The 14997-nt window shown below is 46.0% G+C and overlaps 4 protein-coding genes across 4 annotated transcripts; 2 read left to right on the top strand and 2 right to left on the bottom strand.

The window, feature by feature from the left end:
• Window positions 1-236: 236 nt before the first annotated feature.
• COCSADRAFT_203025 (uncharacterized protein) lies at window positions 237-1911 on the bottom strand (the record flags this gene model as incomplete). Its single annotated transcript, XM_007706053.1, has 4 exons — window positions 237-661; window positions 708-1044; window positions 1092-1633; window positions 1689-1911. 4 exons carry the CDS (start codon window positions 1909-1911, stop codon window positions 237-239), a joined length of 1527 nt encoding a protein of 508 aa, XP_007704243.1.
• A 5008-nt stretch (window positions 1912-6919) lies between these two features.
• Window positions 6920-7447, top strand: COCSADRAFT_346407 (uncharacterized protein). The gene is made up of 3 exons (XM_007706052.1): window positions 6920-7071; window positions 7094-7201; window positions 7247-7447. Exons 2-3 carry the CDS (start codon window positions 7127-7129, stop codon window positions 7406-7408), a joined length of 237 nt encoding a protein of 78 aa, XP_007704242.1. The 5' UTR covers window positions 6920-7071; window positions 7094-7126; the 3' UTR covers window positions 7409-7447.
• A 142-nt stretch (window positions 7448-7589) lies between these two features.
• COCSADRAFT_247216 (cellobiose dehydrogenase) lies at window positions 7590-9799 on the bottom strand. Its single transcript, XM_007706051.1, has one exon. It carries the CDS (start codon window positions 9687-9689, stop codon window positions 7893-7895), a length of 1797 nt encoding a protein of 598 aa, XP_007704241.1. The 5' UTR covers window positions 9690-9799; the 3' UTR covers window positions 7590-7892.
• A 1807-nt stretch (window positions 9800-11606) lies between these two features.
• COCSADRAFT_175080 (uncharacterized protein) lies at window positions 11607-12455 on the top strand (the record flags this gene model as incomplete). The annotated part of the gene is made up of 3 exons (XM_007706050.1): window positions 11607-11819; window positions 11877-12402; window positions 12451-12455. 3 exons carry the CDS (start codon window positions 11607-11609, stop codon window positions 12453-12455), a joined length of 744 nt encoding a protein of 247 aa, XP_007704240.1.
• Window positions 12456-14997: the final 2542 nt, after the last annotated feature.

Here is a 14997-nt window from a genome sequence, read left to right as displayed (position 1 = left end):
TGTAATTTGATCATCTATGCGGAGCACGAGCGTGAAGTTCTTGCGCGATCGGTCTCATAGTTTTGAAAATACTCCGCGTAGGTTCTTGTTATATTGTCTTGATTTATCATACTACCTCACAGCGTAAAAACTCACTCTTCTCTATGGAAAAGACTGTCGTTTCACTTCGTGAATTAGCAATGCTGAAAGAGCCTCTATTTCCTCTCCACCAAACATGCACTTGATTAGTGCATCCCTCATTTCACAATCACACGCACTCCCTTGCTGCTCTTCTTAGGAAGAGGCACAAAGAAACTGCCCGCCATGTCCACATCACTCCTATCTGTCTCATACAGCTCCAAATCTACCAACCTAAATAACCCTGAAAGACCTAGATACATCTCTGCCAGCGAAAAGTTCATGCCCAGACACATACGCGGGCCCTTGCCGAAGGTGGTCAAATACTTGCTTAGCGGATGTCCAGTGGACGTCATGGGATTATCTATCCAACGCTCTGGGATGAATTTATCCGGATTGGGGAATAGTTTTGGATCCGTGACCTGTAGGTAATTTGACATGCTGAATTCTGTGCCAGGAGGTATGACGTATTTACCATACTGGATGACACCTGTTGGATTTGTACGTTGAATTCGATTACTTAACCCATACGAGATACGTAGAGCTGTGGAGGTTAGCTTGAAGTGTTTGAATGTCCATGAATAGCTTACATTCTTGCACAACCGCGTTTAGGTACGGTAACTTTTCAAGTTCGGTGAGAGGCAGCAGTTCATCGGGGTTAGGCATAGCTTTCTCAAGCTCCTCTCTCAAGCGCGCTTTAACGCCTGGCGTTTGTAGAATCCAAAAGCTTCCGACGGTGAGTGCCGTCTTTGTCGTGTCGATACCTGCACCCACAAAACTCTGCCCTTCCTGCTCCATCACTTCCTGGGTAATTTCACTCCTGTTCATGCTGGATTTGAGTAGCTCGTGGAAGACAGTGCGATGTTTGACATGCTTGTCTGCATCGTTTTCGCCAGCCACTATTCGTCGGATCTGGCCTCTCACTTCCTGTATTTGTTCAGCGGCGTGTATATCGTTAGAGATGAGCAACTTACATGACGAAATTCAAACACCGGTTTCATCTTGGGGTCTACCATAACAAGGAACCATTCCGGCAAGCTCTGGAGCAACTTTGCTATGGTGGGAAAACATGTTGCAAACGGAAATGAGTATAGGAAATTGTGGATAGCCGTTGTAAATGGCGACTTGAACTCGGGAAAATCCAAGAAATCGTAGGATAAACCACAGATGTACCAGATGAGCACATCAGCCACATAGGCACCCCAAGCTTCATTTAGACATACTACCTTTCCAGTCCCCTTGTACTGTGTCTCGAGAATATTGCACATCTTCTTGATTCGAGAGCTGGTGTAAGGGCTGAAGTCTATGATCTTCTGCCTAGTAAAGAAAGGAGCAACAGCTGCTCTGCGGCGGCGGTGATAATCGTGATCGATTGCGTCGCTTAAGGCTTGTGGGTGTGCAAGACGATGTTGTAATTGCGGTAGTTTGTGGTACTTCGTCTTGGTGTTGAAAAGCTCATTGTAGAACTCTGCATCGCGAATGTGTACTTCCGTTGGTGTAACACGAATGATTGGGCCTTCCAACTGAGCATCAATATGGGAATTGTTAAACTCACTCGTGGTACAACTTACCATATTTCTCATGCCATTCTTCAATCTTGAATATAAATTTTCCGCCCTTTACCACCTCCCAATATGCCTCCACCCAAAAGGTAATTGCAGCAAACCTGGGACCCGGTATGTTTGCAATGGGGCTGAAGAAGAGACGATATACAACTAAACCAACGAAATAAACGAACAAGCACAACAGGGCGAGTAGGATTGTGGTCTGGTTGAGAATCGACAGTAAAGCCATGACGAGTAGGATAATTGCCGATAAAGAAGGGCAGCTGTTACTGTTTTATATTAGAGCACTCGTGACTCGGCTGGACCTACTCACGGATGTCAGCAACCTCGTTAGAAAGACCAGATACCATATGCCGTAGGTTGCGGTCCGATATAGTTTCATACACGAAGAACAAACTACCTTGTCTATAATCTCTCAACAATTGGTGCATGTCAGCCCAATCAGTCCCACCCAAATAAGACTAAAAAATGGCTCAAATCTGTTAGAAATACCACTGATCGGCCATGCCCCGACATGCCGGAGATAGGGATTTCCACCGATTTGATCTTGCACAGCTCTCGCCTTCATATTCATCTATTATAGAATAACGTACAAGTGTTATTATCTATTGTTTATGGTCGCGGATTATGCAAGCCCTATTCAGATGTATCTATTGCGTCTATGTTTCATAGCTCTTACGAAGGCTTGACTTAAAATGCGACATGTGTGCTTTCCAAAGCATAGGAGACCGTCATGTCGGCCATAACTAGTAACCAGACATCCGATATCCGAAGGCCGATGGCCGAGGCGCAGAAGTTATCTCCGATATGCAGAACTCCGCGTAAACTTGCCATAGCGAGAAAATATTTGCATATCATTAGACCAATTCTAAATATTTTTCGAGGTCAAGAATGCTCAACGCTCGCCTGGTGGACAAAACAAGTGATACTCTCCTGCACCGGCCGCCACCTAACCAAGATCGATGGTGATACGCCAGAAAGTTCGTGCAGCGCGCACCGCATCAACCGCCACAGCCGCAGCTGATGAGTATGTCTTGGCCAATGACGATCTAGATGTCTCTGAAAGCAAATGTGAGCCCTCTCTCTCCACCTGCGCACCATACAATCTCGCTACAAGCAGTTTCAAATCTTGAATATCAACCGACCATCAGTGTCAACCTTGTCGACGTTGGCGCTAGTAGGGTGCGCAGCGTGCTCCTTGCGCGTAGTTCTTACATAGTCTGACCGAGTCGCTCCGCTGACGTCTCCACAGATTCCCGACACCCGAGAATACCAAGACCGTTATGTAACACCGCTCCACGGTTCCCTCAAATCGTGAAAGGAGCTTGTCGTCTGTACTGTATGCGATGGCCAATAAGCACACTAGGTAGCATGGAGCAATTAAGGGCATCCAAGCTGACAAAAATCTACCAGTGGAAGCGCGGACGTTGTTTATCATGTTGGACAATATCTCCATGTTCATCTAGAGTAATATTTTACAGATCCAAAGGTATGTAGTAGGGCAAGAATGTAAAAGAAAATTGTTGATAGGCTAACACAAAGATAGAGAAAATTGAAGAGGACAAATAGTTGCGCAGCTCTAGTAGTAGTCCTTGAAATAGAGAGCAAGGGGCGTATCAGTTTCCATAGTAGTAGGAGAGACTTCAATATCTCAACCGATGGAAGGGGTTCGAGGAGAAGATGATGACTGAACATCGCTAATTTGGAGGATTTGATGCATGACCTCTAGGTCTGAAACGCCTTACCGCGAGGTGTTCAGCCTCCAATGGCATAACGCTAGCGACTTCTCGATGATGAAATCCCCGACGACCGGATGAAAAGGTTTGAAGCAGCATTGGTTATCATAGCATGACCAATTCATGTAGCATAGGTCTACATATCACTACAGTCTGTACTTTCATTTTTCGTAGTATGACACTACTAGGATACAGGTAGGAATACGAGACATAAAATGGCAACGAGCTTATAAAACGGTTTTATAAGCGCGTAGTAGTCATGAATGCCTGCATAAGCAGGTTGTCTGTTCGGCTGTCTTGTATCTCTAGTATATGCACAGTATGATCAGTATTGAAATGACTAGTATTTTTAGAACAACCAGGCAACAAACACATTGCTGGCGATAGTCTTGTTATCTTGCATTTTTTTTCTCTCTTGGAAAATCAGATTTGCTATTATGCAATCGAAACATGAACCTAAGGAGATCTAGAGCAGGGGAAGCAAATTCCGAAAACAAGACGTTATTCAACGACTAAATCATTACTTGCCTGGTGAGTGAAGAAAAACGAACCAATTCAAAATGAAGCTTTTCTGAGTTGCACACAGAGTGCAGGTGGCGATATTTATCCCGCTAGATGCGTTGTGGAATTCGTGAGAGATACATCGCCCTGAACAGAGAAGCTGCCAGCGGTGGCCAGATTCTTGCTGCTCTTGGCAGCTGCATGCTTGGAATCGTTGGAGACTTGGGTAATTCCGCCTCTGGTTGCCCACTCAGTGTAAGTTACGAATTTTATGTCTCTAGATGACGCGAAACTAATTATCAAGAATATTAGTAAACCAAACGAGACGCTGGTCTGTCTTTCAAAAGCATGACTGGATGTTTTAAAAGATAGGCAGATTCCAGAGTAAAGCTAAATGAACAATCCAGCCTTACGATGAACACGGAAAGCATTTCAGCAACGGAGGAAAGGTTGAAAACCAGATGGAACCAAGGCGGAGACGGAAACTGTATACGAGAGCATTTCTTTTGTAATTGAGTAATTCAGTAATAATAAAAAAGGAGTTTTGGCTTTCTGATCACTCTCTCTTTACTACTGATCTGCCCTTCCTATGTATTCTTTTCTGGCGTGACCCTGATATCCATCTTCTATTCTACTCTACTACTCTGAGACCCTTCTCCCCCCGTATATAATATGCCCTCTCACAGTACGCTGGCCAATTTTCAAATTTAGCCTGGTAGTCTCGTAAACTGTTTGCGATATTCCATTGCATTATTATTTGGCCATCGCGATGCAGGAAAAGATGATGTACATGCTCGACTAAGACGTGGCAATACGAGGCACAGGCCCATTGTCCGATCAGAGCATCAAGCAAGTCTTCTAGGAACCTCACAAGGTATTTCGGACCCAGAAGTATACCGATATGTTCGTTATGGGGAGCAGGTGGACTAAAACGCTTGCATCGACGTTTGCGGAAATTTCTAAATTGATCTTGAGTATCTTGACGACAAAATGCTAGTTGTTCAGGATGTTTTCCTGTTCGTCTAATGGTTTTAGCATCACAGTACAGTAGAGTATCTCATAAAGCTGCCAGTAGACTAAACTTTTGCAACATGGAATTAGTATCGTGGCTCAAAACACATAGCAGGTACATCGGACGCTTACTTAGTTTGGATCCACAGTCAACACTGAGCTATCCAATTCATCTCCCAAACTTGTGATATGTAGTATCGTATCTCTCCATTTTTTGGGAGTTGTAAATTGTAAAAATGCAAAGCTTTACGTTTAATTTTTCGATATTGGTAATTAGCACTGGGATATTAGTCCATCTCACCACCCTGAATACCCGATCTGCAATGATGATGTCGAGATCCTAGTGGAAAGTGCGGAATTGGGTAAGCATCGTGAGAATCTCCGCCCTAAGCAGCTGATTGAGCAGCATCAACGCGGCCAGATCGGTTACGATAGCCCTAGGGTGATAGCTACTAATTGTAGAAAATGGTATGTGATAAAACCTTAGACTAGTTCTTTGAATGATTGATTCAGTGTCTGAGGCTCCTGTCTGGGTGCGAGGAGCACATATCTGTAAATATCACCTCACAGCTCATGGGGAATTTTAAGAAATTTAAACATGTTGGACCCTTATAGCATGCTATCAGAACAAAATAAATAAATCAATTTCAGAAAACTACCTGCTGGGGATGATGATGAAATTATGTAAGTTTGATGATTCAAGTAAGCGAAGGCATTAAGCAACAATAACGTGTTCAGCGACATGAACAGGTAACGTGTTTCACCAGTGTGCGCCCCACCCCAGTGTGCGCCCCACGAAATCCTAGTACCTCACCTTCGCAATAATAACGCGTGATGTCTCAACAACGCCAAACTCCTAAGACCTATACTAAAGCTGACGTTACTATTACTATCTCTGATCTCCAAAAACGCGAAAACTTAAGCCTAAGGCGCGCTGAATTAATCTATAGTGTGCTAAGACGGACGATATAAAGGCGACGTAATGGAAAGCCCTGTCGACGCGACTACGAACCACCAACTAAGCGCCTAACAAAACTAGAAGAGGAGGCCATTACTCAACGTGTAATAGTTGAGGCTGAGCGAGGACTACCCTATGGGAGAGACGACGTGCGAGATATGGCTAATAGACTGCTCCGAGAGCGCGGTGGAGAGGAGGTTGGCAAGAACTGGGTTGATAGGTTTGTCCAGCGCAATCCTGAGCTGCGTACGCGCCGGAGTCGTCCATATGATCGTTAGCGAGCTGCCTGCGAAGATCTAGCGCTTATTAAGGGCTAGTTCGAGCTGGTTCAGAATACGAAGGCGAAGTACGGTATTATGGACGAAGATATCTATAACTTTAATAAGACTAGCTTTATTATAGGCAAGATTTTATCACAGTTAGTTATCACGGGCTTAGATAAACTAGAAAGAACAAAGCAGATCTAGCCAGGTAATCGTGAGTGGGTTACGCTGATATAGGGCGTTGGCGCAATAGGTAAGCGTATCCTAGCGTTTCTCATCTTCGCAGGCAAGGTTCTGATCTCTACCTGGTTCACAGAGGATCTGCCACGCGACTGGGTAATATAAGTTAGTCCTACTGGCTGGACGAACAACGATCTAGCGCTTGACTGGCTTCGTCACTTCGATTCCCATGCGCGGCCTGTAGGGACGCATAGGCTGCTTATTATTGACGGCCATGAGAGCCACTGCTCGGTGGATTTCCGAGATCTCTGCGAAGAGATGAAGATAATCCTCCTCTGTATGCCTCCCCACTCGTCGCACCTCTTACAGCCTCTTGATGTGGGCTGCTTCTCGCCGTTGAAGCGCGCGTATGGTGATGCTATCTCAGTCTTAGCACGCAATCGCATCTATCATATCAGCAAAGAAACCTTCCTACCAGCGTTCAAAACGGCCTATCATAAGGCTATTACACTAGAGAATATCCGCGGAGGGTTTCGAGGTGCTGGGCTTACTCCACACGATTATCACGTTGTTTTATTATAGCTTGACGTCGTGCTGCGTACGCCGACTCCACCAGCGCAAGAGACCACTACCTGGGAGCCGAAAACGCCACGCAACGCGCGCGAAATGGAGGCGCAGGCTACGCTTATTCGAAACCGCATGCAAATCCAGCAAGGGTCTTCTACAACTTCTCTTAAGGAGTAGATGCAGTAGTTAAGTAAGAGAGCTTAGTAGATAGCTTATAATATAGTGCTTATGCACGAGAAACTTAATTATCTTAAAGCTACGATTAGTAAAGTAACAAAGCGAAAAACTCGTAAGAGGCGCTACGTACAGCCGGAGGGGTCCTAGACAGTTAGCCAGATAGCTAATTAGATAGCTAAGGTAGAGGGTGGTAGCTGTAATGAGGGTGTAACGCCCGCGAAGAGGGTACGCAGTGAACGGCGCTGCGGACGTTGCAGCCAAGTTGGACATAATTCTCGCACGTGCCAAGTAGAATTAGAGGATATAGAGGATAGCGACGTATCTGAAGAATAATATCCTGCTCTACTTAATAAAAATATTATGGTGGTGTTGCGTAGTACTATTACGAAGGTGAGGTACTAGGATTTCGTGGGGCGCACACTGGGGTGGGGCGCACACTGGTGAAACACGTTAAACTAAATGTTGCCTGAGAAGGTGCAAAAATGAGTGACTAGCATCTACGCTTGCTTACACTCTGGCATTCAGCTAGCTAGGTACCATCTGTATGCTTTACGCACGTAATTGAATAAATGACTTTAAACTTTTGTATTCCAGGTTAGTGAAAGTGAAAGAAGCTGTATGTGTATCAAAAGTAAGCAACACGGCAAATTTAGCGCTTCTTCAGATAGCGAAAATAGGAACGATCTAAGTATTTTGCGATAAAAATTCGAGTAGCGCCTCCCTCTATCCCTAGTTTTCTTTGGTATAGTATTCTCGCAAGCGTTCCATAATGTGTTGTTTCAATATACATTAGACCAACGGTAAGGACTGCTGGGACCTAGCCTGCCAAGACTTCCTTGATCATTGCATCGGCTATCTTTCCTGCAACTGCATATACACTTGCGCTCAGATGGCCAGATATCTGCGTAGGAAAGGCGCTGGCATCCACCACTCTCACGTTTCGCGTACCATACACCTTGCCCTTGGAATCAACCACTCCACCCAGGTCCTGGCTCATCATTGCGCAAGTACTCGCAGGATGCGAGTTGCCGTTAACAGTCTTCTTGATCCAGGCGTTCCAACTTTGGTCTCTCCATCCCGCACCTTGCGGTACAGTCTCGAAACCGGGCGAGATTTCGCTGACGATGTGATCGGCGAACGGAGTAGTTGCGAAATATTCACGAACACGAACCGCGGCTGCTGCCTGGACATATGCATCAATAGGTAGCTGAAAAAATGCAGGATCGATTCGAGGGGGGCGCGTTGGGTCGGTAGCATTGATATGAATGGTGCCTCGAGAGAGGGGCAATAGATTCCAGAGTTGGGCGGCTATGTTGTTGCCTATTGGAGCCCATAAAAGCTCAGCTAGTGGGACCTTGCTATCAGACTTAAAGATCAAATCGACTTGATGCTTCAGGAGTAGCTCCTGCTTCTCGACTAAAATCGTATATGATGCATAGTCGGCAACAATGGCGGCTGCATATGCGCTCAGATTGGCTCTGATCTCTTGAGTAATTGAATCTAATTCGTCTCCAAAGAGATCAGACGCTGTCAGGTAGGTCACAAAAGTAGGATATCCGGTCCAGTTGGTGGATGAAGAGTAGATGATGCCGTTCTGCGGCTGGTCTGGCAGGTTTGAGCCAACGGAGCGTAGCGGGACAACTGTTTCGATGCCGAGGGGCTCAAGAATAGCAGGATTACCCACACCAGAGTGTTCAAGGAATGCCGGTGATCTGATAGCACCAGCTGCTACAATAACTTCCTTCCCAGCACGGATACTTTTGGTAACACTGGCTGCAGTGATGAACTCGACACCAGATGCAAGCATTCCATCCGCAGTCTTACCATGTTCCCAGATAATCTTCTTTGCCGTGGAGTTGAGAAAGATGTGTAGGTTTGGTCGAGATGCGATAGGATAGTAAAAGGCCCTTGCTCCATCCTCACGTGTTGGCCCAGCCTCGCTTAACGTCATGGGCCAGGTGTTGAAGCCACGCATGACGCCTTTGTTCGCATCTTGGTTGTAAGGAAACCCAATCGTCTCAGATGTCTCTTTCATCAACTGAGCAAAACCTTGGCCGACAAGATACGGGGTAAACCCCACAGCAATATCACCGCCATTTCTGTGTGCGCCAGCCTCATACACTGCTCCCTTTTGCTTGAGTTGGTCGGTAGGCTGCTGAAAGTGCTCTTGTGTGAGAAAATACTCCCACATACTATCCCAGTTCCATTCTTGATTTCCCAAGTCTTGCCAAGCGTCGATCTGATCTTTCTCTGCACGTAGATACGTCATGCCGTTAATGGCCGTACTTCCGCCCAACGCCTTTCCCGCCCAGTAGGGAAGGGTGTTGTTGGCAGCATATCTTTGAGGTACAGTCATGTAGCCCCAGTCAGTAGAAGTTCCAACAAAAAGTCCGTATTCGGCGATAGACTTTGGAACATATGTCACATTGGGATTGTCATATACGGAATCGCCAGCTTCAATTACCGCAACAGTAGTGTTTGGATTTGCCGACAGGCGATTCGCGACCACAAGCCCTGCTGCACCTCCGCCAATAATGACATAGTCGAAAGAATCAGGCCCACACGCGGCAGAGACAAGCCGGACCAGGCTGAGGAAGAAGAGCTGGCGTAACATAATGAATAGAGAGGGTCTGATGGTTGTGCCTGGCGCAGAATCTTACTCCTTATACCGGAAGCATGTGGGGTTTACCGAGGAAGAGGGTCTTTCAATGCCTCTACTTGCAGCGTCATAGTGGTAGCGTCGTAGTGCTGGACTAGCCATTGGCTAGTTGCGTCATTGCTAAGCTTGGCAATGTAAGTGGTGGCCTAATTGTCTCAACTCCTGCTCAAGCAGAATGATGTACGAAGCATGCAGCAATTACGGGTACCAGTAGTAGTGGTGGATTAGAAGCGGCAACAAAATCTTCCAGGGCCATCATGATCTCTGATACTATGCTGGAAAGCGCGACTTAACGCGCGTATAGTGTTGGATGTTCATATACTCAGTGTAGAGTATGATGCTGCCGTATAAAATCTAACGCTATGCCTATAACAGCAGGTCAACCTGCGACTAGCAATGACGCATGCTGGTGGCTTTCTTGAAGGATACATAGTCAAACGCTCTGCATGAGCAAAAGTATACAAGCCGCGTCTACCCCTCCCTAAGCCCGTTCAAACATCTTTGTAGAAGCAAGAACATTGCGCAGAACATCAACGCCAGCCTACAATACTCAAGGCGTTTTTACGCGGATTCAGTCCATGGTCATTTTGTTGACTACCATTTCTTTCTGATCGAGGCATCGGTTAGCGTCATCTCTCCATCCCTTTTCAAGGAGATAATCCTTCGTGTTGCTTAACATTACACACAGATTTTATAATTACACTGCGTAAACGAGAAGTGTGCGCAACTCCTTAATTCGCTTAGCACACACTTCACTGTCAAAGGAATAACTAGCTATCGCGAAAACTAGGGGGGCTAACCTGCGCAAAGCCTTTAGTTATATCATAACATCCTACATGTTTGTCGCATTACTCAACTCTTAGATACGCAACATCGCATGAAGAAAGGCCTAGTGCGTACTGTTTACATATTGATCATTATGCAACGATGAGCACCTATATACCTAAAACAATAACTCCCTATTGCTACAAAGTTGCTAGACAATCTCAGATTTGAGAGAAAAATCCGTTCTTCGCCATTCTCAACTTCACTCAGCACTATGATACCTCAGCGTAGTCCTGCTCCAAACCTCATTCCCACTCATCTGGTGCTCCAGCCCCTTGACATACTGCCTCGTAGCCGCATTGCACTCCCCGGATTCTGCCAGCTGGCTTCTGGTTCACCCCTAGGAAACCAGAAAGCGTGGATCTCGACTAACGACACCCTCGTCGCCTTCCTCTGGACATGCATCATGAAAGCGCGCTTTCCCTCCGGCCCAACCGCGGGTTGGGAAACCACTTCGCACGTCTCCATCGCCATCAACAGGAGCAAGGGACTAACCGTGCCTCCAGAGTACGCGGGCAACATAGTTTTCTGCGGCATGACCGGACTCTCCATCTCCGACCTTATCGCACGCGAAAGCGGCGACGACGATAGACCACTGGCGGCCGTGGCGCAGAGCACCCACAAAAACATGGAGACAGACAAGAATTTTGAGAGCAAGCCACATAGCTGGAGGAGCAACGCAGACACATGCGGATCGCGGCAACGAACCGCCTTCCGTGGCTCGATTTCCGCCGAGCCGCGCCCAAACAAGTACACGTCGACTGAGTGGGCAGGGAAAAGAGTGTGGACAGGCCGGGTAGTTCGCCATGTATACTCCATGTAGTAGCATGTACTACACCATGTATCTACCTATGTTCTAGTGCTGACCCAAGGCTAGGGAGAGCGGGCGAACTGAAGTTCCCGGCCCCAAGTGGCACGGTCGACGCCTAGCAGCACAATACTATCTAGACTATCGACCACCATGCCTGACGCCTCCATATTTACCTAACCTTCGGTTTGTATGTCTCTCTCCCTCACTCTCACCATCTGCCTCACCCGTCTGCCGTTATGACGTCCTCACCCAACACAGTTCTCATCATGGGCTGCAGTGTCGGCAGCATTGGCTCAGCACTTGCCCTCGAATTACACTGCCGTGACTTGCATGTCTTCGCTTCGGCCCGCAACCTCAACAAGATGGCTCACCTGGCCAACCTTGATCGTGTTTTGCTGTTGCAACTCGACGTGACCTTACAAGCCAGCATCACCGCTGCCGCTGCCCAAGTTAGCAAGACCACTGGTGGCTCTTTAGATATACTCATCAACAACTTCGGCTCCTAGTATGTCACTCCCACCATGGAAACCAACCTTAATTCTGCCCGCTCCATGTTTGAGGTCAACGTCTTTGGTGTTGCCGCTGTCTGCCAGACCTTCGCCTCACTCATCACAACCGCCCGTGGAATTATTGTCAACATCTGCTCCATCTCTGCTCACGTGCACACTCCTTGGATGGGCTTCTATGGTGCCTCCAGGGCTGCCGCTGAGGTAATGAGCGAGACGATGCGCCTGGAAATGGCCCCTCTAGGCGTCCGTGTCATATCCCTCGTCACAGGAGCCGTCACCTCCAACATTATGACCAATGGTACCATCTCAGAGCTCTCAGATACATCACCCTTCAAGTCTGCTGAGAAAGAGATAGTCGCTCTAGCCAGAGGCAAAAATGGTCATGCTCGCATGCCCGCTGAAACATTTGCCATAAAGGTCGTCGATGATGTGTTCGGTGGTGCTCAGGGAAAGCTGTGGAGAGGACAGATGGCCTCGATCATCTACTGGCTTACCAAGCTCACGCCCTTGTCAGTATTGGTAAGTCAACTCTTTATACCCACACTCTTCACTGTCGACTCATCACCTATAGGATAAATTAATATCCAAGGATTCTGGCTTAGAGCACCGGGCAAAGAAGTAACGCCCCTAATGTCTGTCCCCCCACTCAAGCCCTTTATCCGAGTAGCTACTCTCGGGCCATAGTTTCTTTTCTCTAATCCTTATGTTACTTGGTACCCTGTTGGGAATCATCTATCAGCCTTGGTAGAAGTACTTTATATTAGTAGGCTTCTGTTTGGCCGCTCTCTTTGATGTGTACATCAGTCATGATAGAAGTTTCAATTCGAAGGTAGCATTTAGTGTGAGAATAGAAACGAGGTGATTCTATATTGGAGTGCCTAACTGATAGTCTAGTTGCTTGAAGCTTATTAACGTCGTTGCTACTCGGTGTTATCTATTCGGGAAACTGCCATTGATGTTGAGTTACAAGTTGTGGCGCAAGTGTTGGATGAGGCGCGTCCTAGAGTGGTAGACAAAGAAGGAACGAGATAGTGGAAGAGCTAGGTCTCGGTTTCTAAATGTCTCATATTCGTTGCTTGTTACGTGTGCTTCTATGAAGTACCGGACTTTAATTCTAGTACGCAGCTCCGTCTCCAAGCCATCGTACACGCTACTAACCCATTCTTTCGGCAATCTATCCTAAAAGACATAAAATCTATATCCACTTCCTCCGGCTACCTAGCCGAGACTACAAACCTCCTACACGACTCGCAGATAGGAGGTAGAGTAAAGAAATCAGCTATAGATGCAGCTCTACTTCTTGTAGATCAAATCCAGCACCAAAAACAACGCGGCTATATTACATCAATAGTCTTTCTAGACGTAAAAGGAGCGTTCGATCACGTATCGCACAACCAGTTCCTAGGCACGCTAAAAAGACTAGGCCTACCAACCAGCCTAATTACTTGGGCTAAAACCTTTCTATCTAATAGATCTCTAAGGCTCGCCTTTGACGGCCAAATAGAAGACTTTAGCGAGATTAACGCGGGCATCCCATAAGGCAGCCCAGTATCTCCAATCTTCTTTCTTATCTATATTAGAGATCTATTCCCCCAAATAGATGGATTTCAGCTCTCCTACATCGACGATATCTCTATTATAACCTCCTCAACGTCTATTAAGAAAAACGTTAAGATACTACAATAGGAGGTTAAGAAACTAGTTACTAAAGGAAAAGAACTAGCTATCGAATTCGATATAGCGAAAACAGAGCTTATCCACTTTACAAGGAAAAAAGAAAGAAAAGAAATACCTCTAGAGCTCCCTAGTAAGGAGAAAATCTACCACAAAGATATGATTAAGTGGCTAGGGGTCTACCTTGACAATAAGCTATCTTTTCGAGAACACGTAGCTATTCGAGCTAGCGAGGCAAAAACAGCTTTTAATAGACTAGGGAGACTAGCGAATATAGACCGCGGTCTATCTCCCTTTGCTATTAGACAACTATATCTAGCATGCGTTACTAGCATTGCAGATTATGAGTCGCCAATCTATTGGCGCAACCAGAGCTTTATTAGAGATCAGCTTCAGCCGCTACACAACGCGGCTTGTAGAAAGGTACTAGGAGTGTTTAAAACAGCTCCAGCTATCCCTACGAGTATTGAAGCTAGCTTGCCGTCACCAGAAATACGGCTAAGCTAAACTAATCGAAAATACGCACTGCGAGCTATACAACTAGCTCATACCTACCTAATTACAAAAGCTATTAAAAGACTACAAAAAACAACCCTTTAACAATCAAAACAGCCAAATAAGACAAGACAACTACGCGCCATCACGAGCTCCATCCCATCTACCCAAGAGACAGAAGAGATCATCCCATATCGGTTCAGACCATGGGATTCTCTTAACTACACTATCTCTATATTAAAGAAATCTAAAGAAGAAGAGGCAATCGCGCACAAAGATTATATCTAAACAATAGAGGATAACTCTATAGTAATCTACTTAGACGCATCTAAAACTAAAGACGGAGATGGGATAGGAGTAGGCGTAGTGGCTTATAACCTAAACCAAGAAGAAATATACGCAGCGACAAGTAATATAGGCGAGCAGCAGCTAGTCTATAATAGAGAGCTAGAAGGCATTACAACAGCGTTTGAATTCGCTGCTAAAACTGCTTAAAAAGGCCAAAATATCTACGTTTACGCTGATAACTAAGCTGCAATCTACAGGCTCCAGAGTCTATTAGATAAGCCCGGCCAGCAGTGGGTAATTCGGTGCCAAAAAGTAGCCAAAGCTATCCATAATAAAAAAGCGAAGATCTTCTTAAAATGGGCTCCTGGCCACACAGATATAGAAGGAAACGAAAAAGCAGACTTCTTAGCAAAGGAAGCTACAAAACAAACACCAAAAAAATCACAAATAAGCCTAGCCTTCTTAGGCACAAAAATTAAACTCCTCTAACGAGCTAGCCAAGCAGAAGAGTAGAAAGTATATAGGGAAAAAGTAAGAGAAAAGAAGACTAGCTACGGAGCTATCTTTACGCTAAGGCTTAAAAACCAACTAGCAATCCCTAGAGGCACGAAAAGAGAGATTTTAAGCTCTTTCTACTCTCTTAAGATAGGACACGGATACC

The sequence above is a fragment of the Bipolaris sorokiniana genome, assembly GCF_000338995.1.
Source record: "Bipolaris sorokiniana ND90Pr unplaced genomic scaffold COCSAscaffold_15, whole genome shotgun sequence".
Lineage (NCBI taxonomy): Eukaryota > Fungi > Ascomycota > Dothideomycetes > Pleosporales > Pleosporaceae > Bipolaris > Bipolaris sorokiniana.
The sequence above is the reverse complement of the archived record's forward strand: the minus strand, read 5'-3'. Positions and strand labels throughout refer to the sequence as shown.

What these genes read in the sequence shown, in the direction of transcription:
- COCSADRAFT_346407 (XM_007706052.1), top strand. Translation starts at nt 7,127, where the DNA reads ATGCACGAGAAACTTAATTATCTTAAAGCTACGATTAGTAAAGTAACA. An exon ending in AAACTCGTAAGAGGCGCTAC is followed by an intron (nt 7,202 to 7,246) that starts GTACAGCCGGAG and finishes ATAGCTAATTAG; the next exon opens with ATAGCTAAGGTAGAGGGTGG.
- COCSADRAFT_247216 (XM_007706051.1), bottom strand. Translation starts at nt 9,689, where the DNA reads ATGTTACGCCAGCTCTTCTTCCTCAGCCTGGTCCGGCTTGTCTCTGCC.